Below are 24,885 nucleotides of genomic sequence, written 5' to 3'. Positions count from 1 at the left end.
TATTGCACTAGCACACTCAGCAGCATTATCTTATCATGCTTTCTATAGATTTTTGAAATATTTTACAGAAAAATATTTGTGTACCTATCAATTCTGCAGGCTTATTTGGTCTCTTGTTGATAAATGTTTCAAAGGACTCCTTCATCAAGTTTATAAATTTTTCATTTTTCTGAAAGCACACTTCTATGATATGGTCCACTTTATCCTTAAAATCTAGTAGCTCTTGCACCATATCCTTGTCTTTTTCAGGATTAACCACTATTGTTGTCCCAAAGTTCTGTAAAACAAACACTTTTGATAATAAAATACTTCAGAATGCTACCTATCTCCCCCAATAGATACATTTACACTTAAAAAAAATATCATTAGAAAGAATAATTTGTTTACAGAGCTACTTATGTGACTTCAGGTTTTCAAAAAATGAGATGCATTGAAATTTAAAATAAAAACCCAGACACACATTAATGGATTTCAAACATTAGTGTTTGATTTAAAGATTATATACATTTAACATAAAAGGTAAAAAAAATAATAAAATAACACAAACAGCACAGTAGACATGACTGCATGATATGCAAATTCACAGTTAGATAGAGAACTACATGATTCATGTAAAAGAAATTAATACGGAAGCTGCCCCAGAAATGTTAAGTGTAATGGAAAACCTTGCACTGCTTTTCTTAAATTCAGTAGAGAGCTCTATTGACAGAACAGGTGGTGAAAATTCAACTGCTGCTCATCACATCAAGATTTCTTTCAGCAAGGGCTTAAAAGCAAAGAAACCTAGCTGACTTGCAATAAAACACACCTTTTCCATTCGCAAGAAGCAGCCACAGACTTGACTTTCTTTTCTTGTTCCTACATTTACTATCTTAAAGTTTGAGATACAATACCATTTGTCTAGTGAACCAAAATATCCTGTAAGGGAGGATTTTAACCTATTAGGCAATTTATAATTGTTTAGTGACACTGGTAAGTGCCCTAAACAGAATAATCAGCTTTCCAAGGTGAGAAAGAGGAATGTCTGCACAGTAACAGCAAATAGGTATTCAATTGGTACGTTTTCAATGACTTAAGTATGTTAGCCACAGCAACAATCAAAGAGAGGTGGGGGAATCCCTCCCAAACCTCATTATTTCCACTTCAATATCTAATTATTCACTGTCATCTTTCATTGAGATCTTTCTCAGGTAACATTTTAGAGTGAAGCCAAACACAAGGCCGCCCAAGGTCCTTAGATTCAATATGCATATCACACAATCACAGAATGGTTTGGGTTGGAAGGACCCTCTGAAGATACCTAGTCCATCATATCTTACACTTAGCACAATTTCCCCTTCATTAACACAGCATTTGGACATCAATCTCACCGTCTCTATCAATTATGTTCGCAACTTGCAGGGCATTCCCCCCATTCCGCAACAAACCAAGATACAGAAAACTAAGTGGTACCTCTGAAATCATAAAAAGGTGACTACAGTAGAGCACAGACTTTCACTCCAGTAATTTGGCACACTCTCTGTGCTTTTTCTTACGCTGGCTCACAAGATAAAATTTAAAAGTTCCTGAAGCCTCATCTTAATCCATTCTGTCATAGAGAATGTTCGAAAGGAGGAGATCCACTGACACTACACAAAATGGTTTCTAGCTTTTTGAGCCTGTATAAAAACTTCTTAACAACAAAGCCATAAAAGGTTTTATTCTGCGAGACATTGGGTATGATAAGCCAGCTCAACAACTTGCTGCTCTGAAAGGAGAGGTTCTGGTCCTTCTTCCCTTATCTTCCTACCTGTCCTGACCTTCTGCTTCTTCGCTTGGGCCAGCACATGGACTTTTCTGTGAGCCTCTTCAGCTCACTAAACCTGGCATAAAACTGGCATTGCCCAGGTACTGTGTTAAAACAGATCTCACAAGGGTCTATGGAGTCTCCAGCAGTACAAAGGTTAAGTCAGGAGCATGATGTGGGAGCAAGAAAGAAGAACGTTCCTTCTCAGCCACAGCATGCTGTTCAAATGGCCCAGCTGCCTATGGATCCACAGGCTGCATACAGGGACACTAGATGACACTCTGTGGAGCAAACCCCCACCTCAGTTCGGGGAGGGGGCAGAGGGGTGACTACGTCTCACTCCCATGGGCTGCACATTTGGTGGGCTATGTTGAACTCCAGACATGGGTGCACAGGAAAGGCACCTCTGAAATGAACTGTTGCTGCTCACTTAATCCTGAAGGTTGACAAACACATGGGCGATGCAGGGGAGAACCACCACATCAGGAATTATCAACTTGAGAGAACTATCTTTGAAACTTTCCTGCTTTCATCTTGCAAGAGCACTGGAGCGCAAGCTTTCTGGGGCAGCATACTGTTGCGCCCAGCACAACAGATCTGAAGCATCTAAATGCTACTTCGATGATGGATTATTTTCAAGAGGAGTATTCCATTCCAAATAGCTTCAACCTTCATCAGTATTGCTGTAGCTTGGTTACAGGTAGCACTGCTAGCCTGCAGTAGCGATAGCTACATTCTGATGTTTCTTTCAACTGATTTCGCAGATATGTAAAACAGTTGAGTGTATTTGTAGGAAAACACAACACACAGTACAGTCCAGCATACTGTAAACACATGTCCATGTGGGTCTATTTAAAAGCAAAGCAAACCAAAATAATGTCTTGTGTAACTTTCAAACCTATAAGGAAAGCAATTTCCAGTCAGAAATTTAAAACCAAAACTTAGGTATTGCTGTTTCTCAACATGTGACGTTATTGAGGGGGAAGCATTAACAACCCTCCCCATATTTGCTTAAAACACAATTTTGATGCACACACCTACATATTATTGCTGGTTTTGATACAAGAAATTTACGATAACAGCATAAATTTTGACATTAGTAAGAGAACTTAGAAATACCTTGATGTATTCACTCCAATGCTGCAAAAGGATCTGCTGCCCACCTTTTACCCGGCTGAACAGCTGGTATGTCTGGGTCAAATCTGATATTCTATTTTCATCGAGCAGATTATCAAGTCCTAAAAAAATTAAATCAGAAGAAAGAGCAAATTTGAATACAGTTGCATAAATACAATCAGAAATACGTTAGAACAATCTCTATGAAATACATCAAAAGACAAGACTTTCCTGTGTGCTTAAAAAGTTTGAACTTTTTGAGACTAAATTTCTGAAAGCAAGTGATATGTTCAGGGTTAACATGTGCCCTTGTTTAAATGGTTGAAATAAGTATTTTAAAACTATTTCAGCTGAAGTACTTTCCCAACAAAGTGTTGACTGTAAGCCCTTTGCAGAATGTTTACGAACAGCACTTGATTTGAAGGGTACAGTTTTATAAAGAACCTCTAAAGAATGTCAGAAAACAGTAAAGTAAGTAAACTGCCCCAAATTTATAGTAAACATAAACACTTTGCAAGATTTTTTTCTCTGGAGCACGGTGAGCCATGTTTTTTAAATTAAGAATGTGCTATGAATTGTCTACGCTCATATTGATGGAGTAAGACAAGACTACAAACTCCTTCCAAGCAACATTTGCCTTTATTGCATGAGACTAAGCTTTAGACTAACAAACGGAAGTGAACCTTAAGGCAAAATGTGAAGCATGTAACAACTATGTACACATTTTTACATTTGAGAATGTGATGAATTTAGTTCCAATGTAATCAGAGATACATTGTCTGGTGTTGGCGACAGAGGCTTTAGTAATATGGGAGGGTAGCATCAAAGATAGATGGCATTTTTTTAAACCCCAGAAAGCTTGATTTTACACAGGTTGACAATCTGCATCATCAATGCAGCTGACACCATACAACTGTCCTTCTTCACAAAATATATTTCATTAATTCCAATTTTTAAATAGCACTAGATTACAAAAGATCCTCAATCACTGATGAATTACCCCATTGTCTACTATATTCTTCACCTTAAAAATACTTTCACTGTATATTACAACTTACATGTTCAGAAAGGCTACAAATGCTCAGGAATGATGTCAGGTAAATTTTGGCCTGATATTTTGAGATTTTTCTAAATTCTGAGGTATCAGAAAAATGGACATACTTTAAACATAAAACAAAGTCTTGAATACATGTGATTGGTGTTCTTTTGGCATTGAACAGGGAATTAAAAATTGCCCATGCCATAACATCCAAGCATCACCTCCTATTCATTTAAAGACACCAATACACTGCTTTATTGTAACTTAGATGATAAAGTGTAACCTCCCTTCCTCCTCTGGCGTATGAGCTGTGTGACTGAAAAAGGTATTTTGTCACATATGTCACATATGTGACAGATGTAGTCAGTTTGATACAGGGGCAAACACATCATATGCCTTCTGCTAAGGAACAAAGCCTACAAAAGGCAGTATCTTCTGCTTGCAATGAAGACGAGGATGTTGCAAGCAAATTACAACGTGCCCTGCATCAAATGAATGCAGAAATTTATGCAAATCCTGGTGTTAAACTTTTTTTTTTTTAAGTGCAGACAGTGAATGCAAAGGCTGATCCAACAATGTTACAGTCCTAAAACATAGTAACTAGAAAAATGTATAGATCTCTCCATATTTACATGGATGGTACTTATGCAATATAAACCAAGAAAAAGTTCAGGTTAAAACAAGACCATACACTTTCTGGTTAAGTTAACTGACAAACAAATGTATCACTGGAAAAGTTACTTAAAAATAATACTCAAATTAAAAATCAAGCAAAATTAACATATATCAACAAAAAATTAATTATTCTTACCTCCTGTTTATGATAAGCTTAAGAATAGCTAAGATGGAGTGACCATGCTTATTTTTATAAATGTATTGAAAACAGTGAAGTGACCTATTCCCAGAGTAGTTCAGAGAAAACTGTGAGCATATGTCTACCTTTAAAGAGGATGAAGAAAGAAGTGAAAGGGACATGTATAACAACCTGAAAGTATTAACAAACATGGATGTGATGGAGCCCAAAGATACCAGACTACTAGGGACATCTGTTTTGCAGCAGTAAAAGAAACAAAGATGTAAGGACAACTTGTTAGAAGATCTAAAACCTAAAATATGTCTACTGCAAGAAAAGGAAAGGATCATTTAAAGTATTAAAAGAGCAGGGAATGCTAACCAAACCCAGAAATTCAGTGAAAAAGGAGAGATTAAAAGTTAAGAGCAACAAAGAAATGGTGATTTAAAGACACCAATGTCTGAATAAGGACTTCCTAAGAAGACTGCAGCTCTTACCTTTTGTCTGGCAATTCCAGGTAAAACACAGACAAAAGCATATGAAAGTTCATTACTTTGGAATGTTTTCAGTTCCAATAACTCATGATTCTTGAACTATACAATCACAAGATTACGTCAAGCTATTGCACTTGAGCTGTATGATTATCACACAAAAGAAGCTACAACGGGAACTGCAGCTCTCGTTCAAAAGTTTATGTAATTCTAGGAAATAAACAGCTTCAAAGGTTTAATTCCTAAGTCCACTGCCACAAGTCAAAGGAGATTTAGGGGGTTTAGCAACTTCTACAATTCTGGAATTATATTTTAGATATTTGTTTCCACATTTAATTGTCACAGTGGTTGGTTTTCTGGATTTGTGGAAGTTTTCCCCCATGGCTCATGTATCTCCTTAAATAAAAACTGTAGAGTTTAATTTTATTGCAGAGCATGAGAATTTTTTGCTTATCTGGGATAGCATTAATTTTTAAAAAAAATACCTTTTTGCAAAATAGCTGACAAGTGTTCTCCTAGTAGCTGTTTCTCCACGCAAGCAATCAGTGGTTTCCTAAATAAGGCAAGAAGTGTATTAGATATATTAGAGTATAAGGGAGTTGCCTCCTGACACAGTGTATTTGTGAATAATGTATATTATAATAATTAAAACAATTAAAATTTTTCTATTTAAAACAAAGGTTACAAGTTAAGACAAAAATGTTACATGCAATATAAGTCAAGAAAGAAAATAATAAACCATGTATGTAATTAAAAAATAAATTCAAGTTTGAATACTAAAAGGCAAGGTCTCACACAGTAGAAGAGAGACACAGATACCAAAAACCAGTACAAAAATGTTCCTGGAAAAAGAGTCGAATTGACATTTTCTTCAAAGCAAACAAACAAAACAACAAAAACCTCCAAGGGTTTGAACTCCAAAACAACACAACACATGCTGGTGATGTTCAAAACTCAAACTTTTCATCTAATTGTGTTTTGCACCTACATTGGCATAAATTGAGCTTAACCCACAACACTCAAATTTGCAAAACATTTTAAAATTGTCCTTGAATATTCCCTACTTTTTACTACTAATGAAGTATTTGTTTGATACATCCACTTGAGACAGGACTGAAAAAGAATGGCAAGTTTTCCTTTACATTTTTCATAGTCTAAAAGAAAAAAGAAATGCCTGAAGTGCCAAGGGGTAATTCATCTCAACATTTACATTTCTACTGCTGCTTACAACATGACAACAAAACCATTTATTTCTGAGTTAAGCTTTATAAAACTGGTTCCCAGACCCTTAATTTAGATTTTCTAGAAGAGAGGTGCTTGACTGGGATTGATGGAAGCCTTTTACACAGCAGCATCCACTTTGGTTTTTTACCATATCTGCGATACCACCTTTCCTGAAACAGCCCATCAATGACATGCCTGACCTTCCATACGATACACAGTTTTAGTCCCTTTATCTCAAAAAGATTAAATTAGAATTTGGAAAGGTTCAGAGAAGGGAATAAGGATGATCAAAGTATGCAGCAGCAGCTCTAAGAGAAACAACTCCGCATGAGGACTCTCCTTTCTGGGTAAGAAATGACTTAGCAGGGATACAGTGCATTGACACACAAGGAAAAGGTGGAAGGGAACTGACTGATCACTTTCCAATGCAAGAACTGGGGTCATCAGTGACATTACTGGGAGCCAGACTTAAAACAACAGGAGACCATTTAACATGTGGTGGCTAGCACACCAGTGGAACACTTTGCCAAAGGCTGGCAGCGATGGTTTCACTTATGTGAATCCCAGCGAGACGCAGTGCCAGTATTTGAAAGAGATCCAAACAGACAAACCACGTCAGGTTCAGGAAAACCCCTGAGCTGGAAACCAGCAGATACTAGGAGAGTATCAGGGCATCACATGTACTTACTCGATTCTTTCCCTCAGTGGTCATAAGCGAACATGAGATACCAGTCAGACAGGCCCTTGGTCTTTACACATATGGCCATTTTTATGGTCACGTCCATATTACCTGAAATTTCCAACTACTGCTATCTACAGCTGCTGACTTTCTCCAACAGTAGGAGGAGTCAAGGTCATATAAAATACCATCCTTTGCCCTGGAACACCTATTCTGCCTACAGGGGAAGTAAGGACAATTCATCTGCTTGAGACTGAGAACTAGAGCACTATTTCCTAATAAGCAGACAGAATGAGTATTTACCTTGACTGCTCGCTAATGAATAAGCCTGAAGGGACCTTCTGTACCGCCTCAAAGTCATCTACCTTGGTCATCTACTGACTGACCAGGACGCATGATTATGCTGTCCAGCTGTCCAGAAAGGCATGCACTGAAGGCTGAACAAATCCCCCTGTGGGCTGCAACAACACACTCTCCATGTGTTGCATGAATCTGGTTTGAAGTATTTTGAATGATGATGTTTGTTTTGTCCTGGAAGTATCATTTCCATCTCAAGATCAAATCCAGTAACTAAATTTAACATCCTTTCTGCCCTTTTCATGCACACCCAGAGAGTCGTATGACCTGAGGACAACTCAAGGGCACCAATTTTAAGAACTGCTGTTTCTTGATGCAAAGAAATTAGCGCAAAGCTTTCTAAAAGTAGGTTTCTAAGCCTTTAACTAAGGATGAGACTCAAAGCAAGGACTTCTATCTCTAGACTTAAAATATGATATCAACGTATTTCTTAACTTAAACAGTAAATAAATAGAAACATGCTTTAACTTTATACATAGAAATAGTTCCATATATTTTAATATGAATGATTTTGCCAGAAAAAGCTAGTCAGCCTGCGATTGGCATTTACAGGAAGAAGATTCAAGTTCAAATATGTACCGTGACATGCAACGCATGTGTGTGCGAGTATATATATATTTAAAGTATGTCTGAAGAAAGTAAGTTATCAACATAATTTTTATTCAGTTATCCTTCTGACACCCAATGAAATGCCAATACGCCATCCAGAAAACTAAAAAATAAAATGTTCTGGTCTTTATTAACAAAAACCCAACAACAACAACAAAAAAGCAATAGCTTACTGCAGGACAAATTACATATGGATTTATAGTGTGTCAGTGACTCTGCAGTACTTCCTGAATGCACATTCTTATCCCAGCAAAACACACACTATTACTCAACACCCAAGTGAAAAAAGCACAAGCTCCTTGCATGATACATTGGCAACAGCTGCATCAAAGTTGATCTACTGTTAAGCTCAAATCCTGGACTGCTCACGAGGGATGTTCATATCCTCTAACCTATGCCATAATTTAACATTTTCTTTTCCTTTTTTTGCCTAATGAGTCTGCCTCTCCCTCAAGGGATTTGTGGTTAATGCTGTTATCAGTACATGAACAGATAAAATCAGCTACTACTTTGATAATATATAAAGTTTTGTTGACTTTAGTATAAACTGATAAAACTCTCTGGACAAATTTCTCCCATTACTCAAAGTATATTTTGATTTGATAAAAATAAAGTTTTAAAAAAAACAAGCTATATCACAAGTGCTGCCAATGTGCTATGTGCAAGATAATGCAGAAATAATCTCTGTGCTTCTACAACCACAGATAATCACACTGTTATATAAAGGATGCTTCACTTATGCTAAGAATCACAAAATTAGTACTCACTGTGTGCTGTGGTCTAAATATGTTATTACCCTGTCTCCTTCTTCTTCCAAACGTTTACTAACATGGTGAAGATATTCTGGAACCTAATGAGGCAAGAGAATGTCAAGTTCAACTACAAAGGCATGAAAGGCTGACAATCTTGTTCCATGACAATTATTTTAAACTACAAATTTAAAAAGAATATGAATTGGAAAGGACTATTCCATCAGAATGTTGTTACGTACTACATAATTATATTTTTATTAATCAGTGTTGCTTTATATGAAAAGTATTATAACCACACCTGACAGAAAGGAAAAGAAACACAGAAATGTGAGAGTTTTTCAGAGGAATTTGATTTTTTCTCAAAACTCTTCTTGGCTAAGCTTGCCCTTAAAGTACCATGGAGCAGATTTTCAGTTCGTGTGAACCATATAGTTCTATTAATTCAATGGCAGTTTCTCCAGTGTAGTATCTATCCCCAGGGAGAGTTAATACATTTAGGACACACAACACACGTATGAAACTCAGGCTTCAATTGATCAAACCAGCTATGTCTACACGCATATATGCACGTGCATGCACACACATACATATGCATGTAGATGCATGTATGTGTAAGCATTATGTGCATAAATTTAAGTATGTACATGTGTATACTGTATAAGTTAGGGCCTTACTCCTTTTGTGTTTTTCCACAGCTTTCCACTAGGCATATAAAAGCAGTAAGACTCTTGGTCTCAAAATCTGTGTCAAAGCATCTCACCTCAGGTCCCAGTGAAATGAGGTGGATGGAGCAGGATTACACACACGGATTCACCTCAGTGCAATGTAAACAGGCATTTTCAAGATGTTTGTACTGACTCAGTGTTAAAATGGAATTAATAAAGATAGCTTCTGTATTTTAGACCACCAAGAAACGCAAACATTGTCAGAGATAACCATATTTGCAGGCTGCCCACTGCAGAGCATAAATTTATCTCAAGAGAGCAGAGAACAAAAATGTCTTAAGTCTATTTAACTAATAAGGAAAAGAAAAAAATAGCGAAATAAATGCAACGTAATACTAAAGAAGTAAACAGTTTACTTGAGTATTAAGCACATAGTAAATAAATGCCAGTGGATGTTTCGCAGCTCTTGGGCAAGAATAATATCCATGGCACACCTTTAAGCTTTATGTGGAAATGACTTTCTAGTAAACATCATTAGACATCAAAATACCTGAATGTGTACATGTGTACCTGGGTAGCAGGAAATTTCACTGAACGTTAATACACCATGGCACTACCAGAATTTCTCATGTAATCCTACAGTAGATAGAACTAATGTAAAAGCAATCATCTACAGCATGCACCTACCTCTCTCTCTTGCATTAATCTTTGGCCTTCTGCAGCATATAAGCAATTTGTCTCTTCCAGAAACCTCTGTTCAAATGATTCCTTGTAAACCTGCTCAAAAAATTAATTTAGTTACTGACATTAAGCTGCCAGAAAGGGTCGCATATTTTGGTTGTCAGGCATAGAGAGCAAGTAAAACCTCAAGAATGCACACAGTTACGAGAAATGTCAGAGTAACATTACATTAACACAGAAGTTCTCTGTTTGCCCACTGGTTTTAGAAAAGACTGAGATCAGAGCTGACTTCCCACTGCAGCAATAGCACGTTTCAGTCATCAGTACTCAAATTGTCAAAATCAACAGGCTTCTGTTTAAGGCACACAGCCCAAAACCAGTACCCAGCACCACAGCACAGAAATTACATCCAACCCACCTGAGCTCAAAATTCCCACTGATATTTCTGTAGCAAAAAAATAATAAAATGCTTCCAACTAGTCAAACACTGGCATGAAACATTTAATTCCCAACAGCTAAATAATAATACGCTCAGTAATGCGTCTTCAGATCTGCCAGGTTTATTGCAGTGGCCCATGAAAAATTAGTTGTAACAGATCAGGTGAATTCTCTTCCTCCAGGGAACGAATAAGGTGTGTGAAAAAAGGGCACCAATGACAATCACAGACATAAAAAAAAAAATCTGCATAATGATTAACAGTTTAGTATAGAAAGGAGGTAAGTTAAGTATTTTATATAGTTGTCCTTTCTAAGAGTCTGGAGAAGGTAGCTAGGGAATGACATGTAAACAGAGGGACACTCAGTGAAAAGAAAAAGGAAAGATTCCTTGAGCGTGGTGGAAGAATAGAAGAAAGTGTATCTTCCAAAACATATGGCAGAGCTGTAAAAGTCATTATATTCTGACCAATTTTTTCTCTTTAAGACTTTTAAAAGCTTTATTGTTTTCATTGCAAACTTAAATATGAAACCTTTGGCTTGACAAGCATTCAGAGCATAATAGCTCACTAAACCCAATTCAGCATCACAAGTAGACATAAACTCATTGTTTCAACCTTCTCTTTACGCTAGCTACATGTTCAACAGAATCAAATACTAGATTTTCTTACCTTCCTTTCCTTCAGGATAACTAGAAAAACATTACCATAACAGCATATGGAACTATCTTCTACATAAAATGTGTAAAGCTCTACAATAGGAAGCACCTATAGAATAGGGTTTATGGAAGGAGAAGTCAACTTTCAGCAGGTGGGCCTCAATTGCATAATTGCCTAAAAATAAGAAATGAGTAGGAGATTAACTGTTTCCAACCAAATTATAATACTTGCTCAATAAATCTTTCTCCAGAAGCTAACTTCTGTTGAAAGAGGGATAAGTAGAGATCCTGGCATATAATTACAGGATTATGAGCACATCTCTATCTCAATGAAGTGACAGATACTATAAGAGACCAGATTAAACCAGGTTAGTTTCCCTAGTGAAAAAAGATGACTAGTTTTGAGCCAATGAAGGAGAATGCAGACTTAAATCCAAGTCTGTAAGAAGGATCCAACAAAGGGGAATGTTTATCTTCAGCTAGCAGAGTACTTTGCTAAAAAATAACAAATGTTAAAAAGTCAACACTTAGAAAAAGCTGATGCAGTTACAGAAACCTGGCAGATAACAATGGGAGAAAAAGTGGGAAAAAGCACGCAATCAGATCCCCACTGTCAGGTTCTGTGATCTGAAAAATCATTGACAGAAGATGGCCTTCTTCCTTGAACAGAGGAATTAGCTATTAATTTTTCCGGTACACTAGAGAAAGTTAGGGTTGAAAGTCAGGAGGGTTAACATGAAAGGCAGAAACCCAGGTAAGCTGCCTGACCAAAAAGGACTATCTTATGCAGTCTTCCTCTTCAAACTCTTTTTTTAACCCTTCAGCCAGTTCTGTAACACTGTACACCACTTGGGAATGGAGCAACCTCAACATTTTTTAAGAAGGAAAGACAGCTCCTAAGTTTTATTGCACATCACACAAGACTGCAAGGTCAACCAGAGGACAACCCATGCCAAAGTCAGAAGCACAGCCTAGTTTTATCTGGTTACTTAGTACCTATGCTAATGAAAAGTTCCATTAAGTTATAGATTGACCTCATCTATTTGAAAACCTGGCCTCAACCTTGCATCCCATTCTATCTCTGGCATCTCTGCTAAGAAGTTGCCTATACAGTGATGCTTTTGTGATACAGACTGAGGATCTGGACTCCAAAAAGTGATGCCTTTCTACAGTGACAGAGGTGGTCCTTTTTTGTTCCTACATTTAATCAGCACTAGGATTACAACACAAGTGATTAAGACAGACAAAATACTGCACATGCTAAAAGACTTCCAAATCTATTATTTAAGAGTCTGTAGGCCACTACCTCTGCCAAGGAAAGAGGTCTCATTTAAAAACAGAGAATAAAGGATTGCACATCAGGTAAAGAAGAGGCAATCTTGTCAATCTGATAGATTTTGAAGCATATTTACTAGAAGAATAAAATTATTTCTGTACAACAAATGAATGAGAAAAGTCCAAAACCTGTTTCTAAACATAGCCCTTATTAGTAATTTGCTGTACTTGCCTGCAGATCGGACAGCATGCTCAACAAACTCCGCAGCAAACTTTTGTCCACAGCTTCACCATTTCGTTCTTGTTCGATCAGCAGGAGGATTCCATCAATAGTCTTGTTTTGAACTTGCTTGTCACTAATGATGTGATTTCTAAATAACTCTAGCCCCATATCCCTGTGCGAATATCGAGAATAAATAAATCACACTGTTGATTTTCAAAACTCTGTATCTCAGTTTGAGAAAAAAGACATATAAAATACATAAAAATGGTGTATATATATCTTATACAAGAAGAAAATATATTAATGGTGTGTATATTCTATTTGACACTGTCCACTAAGAAAACTTTATGACAAAAATTGTCATAAAAATACAAAGCCACGTGCTACCAGATGCATACACTTCAGCTGAGAACTGTGACCAGCCTTTCTGTATTTCACATCACAGACTATAACATTCTCTGTTTACTAAAAAAAAAAATTACTATTACAAAAATAATGAAATATCTGAACATACACCTTAACACAAGATTCCCTGGATCAGTCAATCTATGTGTAATTTACATGTTTTGCTCAAAAGCATTCTCTCTGTTTTGGACCTTATGATCACCTGTAGCTAATTGTTTCATTCTAAAAGGATGAGGAATGGTGCCTCTATGCCATGAAGCAGCCAATTATTAAATACCGTCTTGGCTGAGGAAAACAGAGGAATCTTAGATAAAACTTGTTACCTCCAACCTCTTCACAGGCATCAGGATTTCAATAAAGGGAATTTTCCCAGTACGAGGAAAAAAAGACACAAAGCATGAACCGACCTCTTCAACTATGTTTAGTAAAAGGAAGCCGAACACAAAGAGTTGGACAAAAACTACTGTGGAGGTCAGGAAGAAAGATGTCCACAGGATGAGTGAGGGGTGGGACAAAGATGCCCAGTTCCTCAGATAGCCTAAGGAACTCCCAAGAGTACAGAAGCCAGCCAGGCAGAGAAAAGGCACACTGTTACTTCAGTGCTTTGTCTTGCATATGTTTTTGCTTTAGACAGAGTAACAATACCAGAAATTTTCAGCAAAGTCTGGATTTGTTTGCTTGGGCAATATATAAAATGCCCCTCAGGAAGGATGCTGAAAAACAGAATGCCAACAGATGTGACCATGGTGTGCTGAAAGTACAGCAGCAGCATCTCAACACTCTGACCCATAGGTCTCAGCTCTCAAGAGGCCAGTGCTGGAAAGATGATCTGCACCTTGTCTGTGTATCTGGCTGACTTAAAAACACCCAACAGAGCAAGAAGTGCTGAATTTTGTCAAAACCAGGAGCACCTAAAGTAATACCAGGCCAGTGCAAAGGTGCAAAGGCAGTGGCCTGAGGAGGTTCTCCACACAGCCAGCCTCACCCAGGCTGTGACAACTATGTATGTATGTGTGTGTGTGTGTATATAATGCCTTGACTTTTAAGTGTATGTTCACAGACCTTTTTCTTGTTTTACCCTCACTTTACAATGAATATTCCTGGGGAAGGAGGAAATGACACGTATACACTGGCATATGTATTTCCATAAATTAACACAAAATGTTAGTGACCTATTACACAGATCAAATATAATGTGAAAAAATTATTTCCAGTCTTTGCAAATGTAATAGCATGGTCAAACTCTAAAGATCTGAGGAATACTTACATGGATACCTACCATATAGAAGGAAGCATTGAATTCTGAAGTACATATGTACGATCCAAAAATAAGAAAATGCTTCTGATCATGATCTGAAAAATATATAAAGAATTTTTTTTTCTTTTCACCATCATGTGGTATTTTAAATTATAAAGCAACTTCTGAGAAACTACATCACATAGGCATGCACCTTAATTACTGATGTATGTATTTTCAACTTTTATGGTGATTTTTACAGCCACTGATATGTAATTTATTCATGTTAATACTATTACTATACCATATTGTCATCTACACCCAAGACAGTTTTCAAATTCATAACCATTAACTAGTTTTGTTAGCCTGTCATGAGTTTACTGCTACTGAGATACATAAGCTACTCAAGCAGTACCACCAAGACATTCAGTAAACACCCTGAAATAGCATGCTACCATGGTTTTCACTTTTTTTTTTTTTTTAAAAAAAAAAAAAGCAGCTTTAGGCAGGAACAGTAATAAGCTCTGCAACAGATCTTTTCATAATAAAAGCTGCCAAAACTCATGAGAAAAATAGATACATTAATTCTAACAGGGGAAAGAAGGTACAAAATAACTTTTTTTTTTAAAATTAAAGAAGTAGAAGAATGAAGTGGGGTTTTTTAGCTTATTACTCTTTCACATTCACAATCCATTTTTAACTTTGCTCATAAAAAGGCTGCTCTGCTTTCAGTTTAGCATTAGCATAACTCAGGATGTCAGTAACTAACGAACTCACCCCCAGGCCAGCTACAGAGATTTCTATCCCCAGCTGTCCACCTACTCCTCCCTTAAAAGATTTCATTACTTCTGAAGCAATTCTCAAGCTGACATAGTTTCGAGCAATGAAAATAGAAATTCAACCATTTGGGGCATCTGTAGCCAAAGCTAAGTGACAATGCAATGAAAAGTTGCTGTAAAATGCTGGTTTAGAATTATAATGATGCATTCTTAAAGGGACAATTCACACAGAATGTCTTTGAGGATTTTTTTCTATAACATTATTCATTGTGGAATTAGAGGACAAAAAGGGTAGGAAGAAAGAGAGAGCTTCAGTATTTTAACCTTCCTGTTTCTTAGACCTATATTCAGGATAATCATCTCTTGCTTTTCTTGCTTTGGGGCGGGGGGTGGCGGGAGGTAAACAGAAAGTCACAAATTAACCTGGCTATTGGAGCTATCTATAAAGCAAAGATTGTGGATTCTCCAGTTAGTTAACATTACAAACTGCAAACAATTTCAGCATAGCCTGGTTAAGTTTTTCTTTCCACCCATAGAAAACAGTTGTCAATATAGTTCTGAGTGATATTCCAACTTCATATGAAACCTATGAAAGTCAGATTTAACACAACAGAGGTTTTCAACAACAAAACCACCCCCAGCTAGCAAAGGGGAAAGTGAAAAGCAGTGCTTGAAACTTGGAGGAGATGGTGCAACACGGTCCCAAGTTAAAACCATGACAAACTCCTTTTTGCCAGATTTCACACCTCAAGGTTATGTATTCTGAACAAACATTTAACTTACCATTTGTCTGCAATGATCTTGCCAGCATTTATTTATCTTCTTTAAAAATAAAAGACTATCCAGAGAATCTGTACAGCACCTATTAAGGAAAACTAGCTTGCCGTTATCTTTTGAGGCCAGATTCTGGACATCATCTTTGCCAGCCGTTATGCAAAGCTGCTCCATGGATATTCTGATGTTACTGTGACTGCCCAGGGATAAACCATTAATTGCAGAGCTCGTGCCCAGCAGAGGGGCTGGCAGCTCTCCAAAAGGCCTCCCTCCGTTTTCAAGGAATAACACTCACTGCTCTTCAGTAATACCATCTAGTGGTTACAGTGCAGAACTTTGATACAGATTTAAACAAAAAAATCCCACCAATGTCAAAAACAACCTTGTCACCAACTGAGGTGAGAGGGAGAGAAAGGTTTATTTTGTTTGTTTAACGAGTTCACACTGTGCACAAGAGGAGTGACCCTAATCTCTTAAAAGCAGTTACAGTTCTAAATAATCCTCAACAAATCCAAATACCGCTCTTTTCATATACATCTCCAGGTCTCCCTAAGTAAACTGTAAGAGTTTTCTTCGTTACACAACAGACCCAACTGTTATTTATGGACAAGAGAATTTTCATGTGTCATATGAGTAAATCCAAATGTGGCTTTACCTTCCTTTCCTGCACAGTATCACCTCCAGCTCCCTCTGGCCAAATCTGATTAATTTGATCTCATGTCCTTGGGATATAAAGTGGTATACCAGTAAAATACAGAATTCTCAACTCTCCAAACCACCAGCTCTGACAGAGGGCAGGGAGAAAGCAAAGTTTTAAAACACCAGTTTTAAAACATCTCTTCAGAAGATGACCTGAAGTCTGAAAAGTCAGGGACACAAAAAATAACACTTTAAAGCAGACTAAGATTTGGTTCTCAGAGGTCAGCTATGTTTAAAAGGCTATTTACTGACTAATGTACTTTTTAGTTAGAAGTGATTTTAAATGCATCAAAGTAAATGTAATGAAAAAATCAGCTGCCATATAAGAGGTGAATTACAGCACTGGTTTATGTACCTATGTTTCTTACATGCTATGTAGAAACCAGACTCCTGGGACTCAAAAAACCCACAACCCAAGACCATGTTGGGACTTAGTTAGATAACAAGAAAAAAAGAAAGAAAAAAAAATATCCTCTTTATGAGAGTAGGCACCTACCTGAGGAATGCAGTGAACTGAGAAACTGACAGTAATGATCCAAAGCACATTTAAAGGGTTCACCTGGAAAGAAGGCTCCTTATAAAGGCCCTTCCTTCTTCCTGTTTTAACCTATCATTTTCTGCTAATAAAATACATACAGACACCTGGGAAACACTGCTAGCACCCAAAGTACTGTAGTAGCTGTTCAGTATGGCACTCTCCAGGAACATGGATGGGGACAGCCAGGTGGGTACACGCTATTTATATACTGGCTGAGCATGTGCAACCCCTAGGCTATTACACAAAAGACAACTACCAGCATGCAAAGCACAACGGGACTCAGAAAATAGGACTGGCTGCACCCAGGTGTCCAGAGAAGATCTACAGGCACTTCTGTGACCAGTTTAGCCAGAAGAAAAGCCCAGCAATGTAACTTCAGAAAACTACAGGGAAATTTACCACAAAACTTTAGGTTTCTGTGCATCCAAAGACAGCCAAGTGATCTCCTGACCCTTAGCTGTCTCCCAAAAACCTCCCAAGATACACATAAAATACCTAATGGGCTTGTTAAATGCCTCTGTGACACATCACTGCTGACCAGTAGTTATTATTAGTCAAACAGGTGTACTTTATGTTTAAGCATTCCTTTACAGAAGACACTGTTGCTGAAAATTACAGCGGTGATTTTACAGTATTGCTACTGTAAGCATCTCCACTACTTACCTGCCATAAAAATCCCTACTTGCTGTTGAATCTTGCAGTACTATTGAAATTTTCTGGATTTGGTGTAAAATTTTCATTCCTATTAAAATAAGTAAATTCTTACTAGCATGCTACTTATCAGTACACAAAAATTATTCACCCAGATGACTAAATCTGCTTATGCCCAATTTGAAAATATGTAAGTGGTCCAAGAACCTCTTTAGTACATTGACAGTTACTGCTGTAATTTTTACAAAGTACTGTTTTAAAAAGTAATGATTTAAATGACCCATTCTAACCATTTTTGTGCACGAGAAAAGGATATTCTCTAAATGGAAGGATTTGGGCTTTCACATGATCTTCACAGACTTGTCGCAGCTGTTTGTACAGTGTAGCAGAGACTTTGTAAGAACAGAGATTTTCAACAGCCTAAAAACAAAACATAACAAAAAAACTATGAAGGAGAGAAAAAAAAACCCAAACAACTCAATTTTTTTTCCTGTGCAATCAAGGTCAACAACAAAGAGAAAAAAATACCAGCATTATCAGTCCAAGCTGTGCACACAAACAAAACATCTAAATGAAATTATCCAAACTAGGTAGAAAAATTAAGACTTTATGATTTCTTTCTGATTTTGGTCCCTTCTTACACTGTCAGATTTCATGTACAAACAAGGTCCACCATCACCATCTGGGTCATATTTCAGACATGCTGTTAAACATTAGTAGAACTCCCCGCCCCCTGAATACTGCTTAGCAGCAGAACCCTTCCTGTAGGTCCATTTTGTGCATCCTTCAGCGCGCACACACATACGTACTTTTTTGGGGGGGGAACACAATCACACCAAATACTCTGTTTTTAATAACTTTAACATAAACATGTCACCCACTCTCACTAAATGCATATACCCACTTTCCTGTCATTTTACTAACTTATTTCTTTCTGAGTATTTCCACTTACTCATACACTCATGGTAAGGTATGTAAACTGAGAAGGGAAAAACAATAAAAAGCAACAAAACCCCTCATATTAACCCTTAAATAAAGACCTGAATTGATTTGTTGGGACCTCATAGGATTTAGTTGAGTATTTACCCATAGTTGACTAAGACAACTGATTCTGGCCAAAACCAAATGTTCCTGCGGTCACTACATTAAATGTAAATTGTGTTCTTATGCGGCTGACCTAGACTACGCTGAGCCAGATGCAGCCACATCTAGAATACTGCTGTTCAGCTATTCAGTCATTACATTGTCTTCAACTAACATTTTTTCCTCACAAGAAGCTCAATGAGAATGCCAAGAGAAAACATAGCCTTGCTTGATACCACTGGCCTATATTTAGACTTTGTTCCAAGCACACTTTGTGTGCTGTATTTCAATAATTTTATTAATAGACCATAGCATATGAAATGAATCACAATGAAGACAGCCAAATGTTCTCTGAGAACTGTAAAGTTTACAGTAAGTATTTCTGGCCATTCAGTGTTTCAGACAAAATTATCCAAAGGAGTTGGACATAGTCTTCAGAACTAAAAATCCAGCTGTGTTCTTCTTTGTCTTCATCTCAACTGCCTTTATGCTATGAGGTGATACCGCAGAGAACACTGCCTAAGATTTAAAGCACTATTTCACCTGGGCAACTAAAACAGACCCAAGAATGTTTCCTTTTGCTCCAGAGGATTTGTAGTGTCACATTTTGTTGACAAATTTTCTGATGGCATCAGCAAACATGGGCAAAGTTTCAGTATTTTCCCTGTGCTTGACCTGTACTCAGTTTTCCCCAAATTTTAGCTTCTTTTTGGTGTGTCTTATTTCTTTGCAATATAAAACATTATGGTGCCTAATGTCAGCACATAACTCTTCGTCAAAGTTTTGGTAAGTGTTCTTCACTCTGTTTCAGTTTAAGATCACCCAAACACATGGGATAGCAAGTGCGTGGGCTGAGAGAGAGGTGAGTGGGAAACGGGACCGCTTCTTTGGGCAGCAGTGCTGGCTTAATATTCCAATCTGCAGCCGTTATCACCTCGGTACTGCCTCTACTAGCTGTTTCTGCTTTTTTGATGTGGGAGTGGGGAACATGAAATCCAGTAATCTCCTCGTCCTTCACCTTTTGCTTCATTCAGAGTTTTTGCTGCCTCTCCTTCTGAATAAATTTGATGTGACTTTTATACATCTTGCACAAAAATAGTTTGGGAAAAAGCTACAGTAATTATCACATCTACAAAGATATGAGAAATACAACACTCAGACTCTTCACCTACACAAATATAGTAAAAGTTCTGTTTCAAATCAACCTTTTAATAGCTTGTTTTGAGCAGAGTCTTCTCTTTTAAAATTTAGTATGCAAATTATTACTACTTCTTGTATTATTTCCTCTATAGGTTCTAACATCCTGAAGAGTTTGTCTTCCAAAACACAAAGTGAATCTGCTTCCCAGAGATGTCCCCATGGGGTAATTCTAACTTACCTCATGTAATTTTATTTAAATGCTCATCACCTATGGTGTCCTCAATTTTGATACAGTATTAAAATAAAAAACACTATCACACAGCGCCTATGTTAGGTTTTTCATCTGGTCTTATAACAGATCAGCAAAACGGCATCAGCAACAAACTATTCACACATAATATTTTGCAGATAGTTTGTTATATTTCCTGAGACATAGCTCTTCCTATCCATCCATCCGTCCAAATAAAAGTCTGGTCAGGACTCCATCATTTTTTTCCCTTCACTGCTACAATGTCCTATTCTATGTCCTCCAGAAGGGCAGTGCTGCCCCATTTCAGGTTATTTAGGACCTTGCTGCAAAGGGAATTTTCTTATTCCATTATTTTTATCACTCACTCCTCACTTGGCAAGTCTTTGCACTGCCCCACTTTCTCTATCCCATCAAGTATAAGCTACTTCTATCAAAATGTGTGCAATCTACCAACAATCCCAGACATCATTTCTATTTCAGTCACAAAAAATTGGCTGTCACCCTCCCCATTGCTTACTGACATCTCTGCCAAGCACCTTCATGCCTGATCCCATGCTGCCTCCAATGTCTGGAAAGGAGTATCCTTCAGGCTTCCCACCAAGCCTTGCCATTGTTCTTCAGTTTTTCCTCAGCCACCGTGCCAAATTAAATAAATAAATCAGAAAGTTCAAAGGCAGGCTGGTACACCCGCCTGCTCACCACACTGAACTCCAGGAGGCCTCTCACTTCCTCCTATAATGTCAGACTCCAATAATAATAAAAAAAAAAACAAAAAACCAACCCTGAGCGTAAGAACTGATGCACACAGAGAAATTTTCCCTTGTGGATGACTCTGTGCTCACCAACAGGCAGTTACAACGATCTGTAAGTACAGATCAGATTTCCAATGGATGCTGAACTTCATCTTTTATTCCTTTTGCAGGAGAGTAAGTACCTATCTATGCATAGCCACACTGACCGCCACCACCCACTGTGCAGAAATCTTGCTGATTTGCACCACTGCCTTACAGATTATTGGACTGGCCTTGCGCAGTCTTTACAAATAAGCAGGCAAATAGAAAAAAAGCAGGAAGTATGGTTCTCCCTTCATAGTTTATCTGAAATCTCTCTCCTCTTCCTCTGCCAAAACTCCAGTCTCTACCCTGACGATTTCATAGCTATATTACCATAATCTCATTTCTGAGCTTCTGAAAACAAGTTAAGTAATGCTCAAAGCATCTGTGGTTTGGGGTTTGTTTTTTTTTCTTTAGTTAGGCATAAAAATGCAGGATTTTTCAAATGCTGAGTTTAAAACCTTAAAATGTATTATGTAATTCAAAACCTGCAAACCTGCAAGTGTTAATAGATGAATTTATCACAGTCCAGTCATCTATCTAAAGGGAATAAATTATATTACGTCAATAGGTATTTACATAATCAGCCATTTTAGACCCATATATTACATACCCTAACTAATCACAGAGACAAGTATAGTCAGTTCTCAGATTCATCCTGATTTTCTTGAGCATGGAACCAATATGGACTGCTGGCTTTCTCCTCCTTTATAGTCTGCACTTTGCAGACAACATCAAACCTACCTCAAATGAACATTTAGAAAATTTCAGGTGAGTATAATAATGTCCTCAGTCTTGATCTGGCGATGGCATCCATATCTGCAGATCAAACACCTGCACTCACAGAAAACTGAAAACTAACTAAAACTACATAGCACAACTTAGTGCATCAGCAATTTTTATAACATCACTGTAAAAAATTACTACTGCTGTTAGATACCTGAAAGCACATACACTTAAAATAACACAGAACTAAACCATATATAAATGGAGAAAGCAGAAGGAAACAAGTATATCTTTCTTTTACCCTCCCTAGCCCCTGCTCCAGTAGTCCAAATATTCCAGATATTTTTTCACCACTTCAATAATAAAATTAAGATCACAACTGTTATGAAAATGTGACAGTAATCTGAAACACAGATAAACTGACAGTTTGCTGCGCACTCAGTCACGCTTCTTTTTAATTCCCCAAAGGGCACTGATGTCAAAAGGCTAACTGTTATTATCTAATAATAACAAATATGTCAACATTACTATTCACAAGAGTCCACAGCACACACAAAAGAGGAATCATCACAAAATATGTATCTGCATAACCCAGTGAGAGTAACACCCTGTTTCCAGCACCCTGAGTTGGCACTGTGTAGAAGAGATCAAGACTTAAACCTCAGGCCAGCCCAGGCACAGCTTCCTACATCTCCCAACACAAACTGCTTTTTCAGGGGCCCTGACTCTGGTAGTTCTCCAAGGAACCGATACATCCAACTAACTAGAAACAAAGTATGGAGTGAACAGTTCAGGAAACATGATCAGCTTTTAACAAATTGAAACACGTTACATTAAACGTGTGCAAATCCTAAAGCAGTTAATTTTTCTTCTGTTCAACAGAAAAAAAACCCCTATGCACCTTACCTGGTAGAGCTCTTCAAGGTTGTATTTAATAGAAACGCTACTCTGTATGGCTCCCACCGCTTCGTGAAGTTTTTGCCAGGTGTCCTGAGTGTAATTATCTGGTAATTTGGGTCTTTCTGTGAAGGAAGATAACAGGTAGTTGAAAGCTAGCCACCCAACGGGAGCCTGAGCAATCCCGCTCACCCCACCTCATTAAGCCTTGCCAAGCCGTGTTGTGCTTGATGCTCAGAGTCTGGCACAAGGAGAGGGCTACTCGCTCCACCCGAGGCGCAGAAAGCTTTGCGGGGCGCAGCGGAGCCCGCCGCCGGCCGGCCCCGCACACGCCGTGCTCCCGGGGCGGGGGTGCGGACCTTGCCCGGCAGAGGCAGCGCCGGCCCCGCCGCCGGCCTGGGGCCGCTCCGGCCACAGGGCTGCGTGTTACCGCCGCGTTACTTTTAGCAAGGTAACCCTCGCCTTGCTTTAATTAGTCCTGACACTAAGGTGGCTTTCTGCCCGCTGCCTACAGGGCGCAGGTCGTCGCTGCGCGGCTCCTCCCGCTGCCCCCACGCACGGAGCCCCACGCGTGTGCCCGCAAGCCCTCGGACTGCCACGGGGACGGCAGCGGGGAGGGTTATCAGCCCGGCGGCAGCCTCCCCTCGCCCAGATAAGGCGGCGGGGCGGGTGACAGCGGTGGGGCCCCCCTGCCACCGACCCGGCCGGGCCGCGGACTCTGCCTGCCGCGGGGATGGGGCGGGGAGCGGCCGGGCCCGCGGTAAACAAAGGTCGGGCCGGGCCCGGGGCCGGGCGGCGGGGCAGGGCGCACCTGCTGGGGCCGAGGGCCCGGCCCGCACCCACCTCTGAAGTTCTTGATCACGAGTTTCTTGGAAGAGGCGGTCGCGCCTCCCCCTCCCCCTCCTCCTCCGCCTCCTCCCCCGGCGCGGGTGGCGGCGGCCAGCGAGGCGGGCTTGGTGAGCCCGTTGGTGTGCCCCACCAAGGCCGACAAGTGCGGCTTCTTCTGGGGCTCGTCCGCCATCTCCGCCCCGGGCGCTGTGTCCGGCCGGGGCAAGACGCTGGGCTGGGCCGGCCCGGCTGGTCCCCGCCTCCGCTCCACTCCTCCTCCGCCGCCGCCGCCACCCAGCCGCCCTCCCCCACCGCGGCGGCTGCCCGCGGGTGGCTGCCAAGTGCCGCCGGGCCGGGAGGCACTGACAGCCGCCCGCCTCCAGCCGCCCCGGCCGCCAGGCTAGCCGGCCGCGGGGCGCTGGGTCTGGGTCTGTGCCCGCGCCTGGGCCGCTCCCGGCGCTCAGGCACCGCTAGCCCCGCTCGCAAGATGGCTCCCGCGCCCGCCGGGGCAGCCCCCGCGGGCGGCTCCCCGCCACCGCCTCGCAGCCCCTCGGTGCCCCCTGCCTCTCCTGGCGCTGTTCGTTGGTGTCCGGCGCGGAGCGGCACCGCGCCAAGGGGCCGCCGGAGCAGCATCTGCCTTCCCCACACTGACCCCGGCCTCACCGGAGCAGCTTCCCCCCCCGCGGGGCCCGCCCGCGCCCCGGTGAGCGGTGGCCCCCGACCCGGCCGGGCCTTCCGGCTGGCCCAGGCGCAGCCTGGCCGCGCCCTCGTGTCACACGCCTGACGCCCGGCAGGAGCCGCGTGTCGCCGTGGTTTGCGGAGTTAAACACTTGATTTAACTTTTTGGTCCCGAGCTCAGAGCGCCCGCAGCTGGGAGGGAGCTCCCCGGCAGCACGGCCGGCTGGGCACGGAGGCGGGTGGCTGGGCCCGGGGGCTTCTCCTGGGCAAGCGACACGGGGCCCCCGGCACACGGAGGCTACCACTCTCTTCCTTCAGGAGGCAGGGGGGACAACGGCGAGCAGGCGCCACCGCTCCCACGATGCCAACAACCCCCCGCGGGCGGAGAACCTGCAGCAGCACGACTGCCAGCCCACGCACCCACCCACCCGCAGCCCGCGAACGTGCAGCACGCCCCGGCACACGAGGTTTATCGCTGACGCACGCCCTCGGCACCGCCCATCGCGCGTTCCCATTGGCTACTGGGGAAAGGCCCCGCCTCCTGGGCACCGCTGTGGGCGGAGAAGCAGCGCGGCAGCATCTAC

General features: G+C 40.3%; 1 protein-coding gene across 5 annotated transcripts in view; it reads right to left on the bottom strand.

Moving 5' to 3' along the window:
- CUL4A (cullin 4A) overlaps window positions 1-23,887 on the bottom strand; it is a 40,914-nt gene extending 17,027 nt beyond the window's left edge. Inside the window, exons 1-11 of one of the 5 annotated variants that reach the window (XM_055702170.1) lie at window positions 23,639-23,881; window positions 22,805-22,920; window positions 18,183-18,286; window positions 15,988-16,057; window positions 14,468-14,541; window positions 12,793-12,955; window positions 10,199-10,288; window positions 8,862-8,944; window positions 5,711-5,778; window positions 2,906-3,024; window positions 85-277 (exon numbers count right to left, since the gene is read on the bottom strand). In XM_055702170.1, the coding sequence (XP_055558145.1) occupies window positions 85-277; window positions 2,906-3,024; window positions 5,711-5,778; window positions 8,862-8,944; window positions 10,199-10,288; window positions 12,793-12,955; window positions 14,468-14,541; window positions 15,988-16,057; window positions 18,183-18,286; window positions 22,805-22,920; window positions 23,639-23,816 (1,258 nt within the window). In that variant the 5' untranslated portion in view covers window positions 23,817-23,881. Of the gene's footprint in view, window positions 1-84; window positions 292-2,905; window positions 3,025-5,710; window positions 5,779-8,861; window positions 8,945-10,198; window positions 10,289-12,792; window positions 12,956-14,467; window positions 14,542-15,987; window positions 16,058-18,182; window positions 18,287-22,804; window positions 22,921-23,307; window positions 23,381-23,638 lie in introns of those variants that run through there. The other 4 variants (XM_055702168.1, XM_055702173.1, XM_055702171.1 and 1 more) reach the window with 4 other exon arrangements.
- Window positions 23,888-24,885: the final 998 nt, after the last annotated feature.

This window comes from Falco cherrug, chromosome 2, assembly GCF_023634085.1.
Source record: "Falco cherrug isolate bFalChe1 chromosome 2, bFalChe1.pri, whole genome shotgun sequence".
In the NCBI taxonomy this organism is placed as follows: Eukaryota; Metazoa; Chordata; class Aves; order Falconiformes; family Falconidae; genus Falco; species Falco cherrug.
This window is presented reverse-complemented; position numbering and strand designations above follow the sequence as displayed.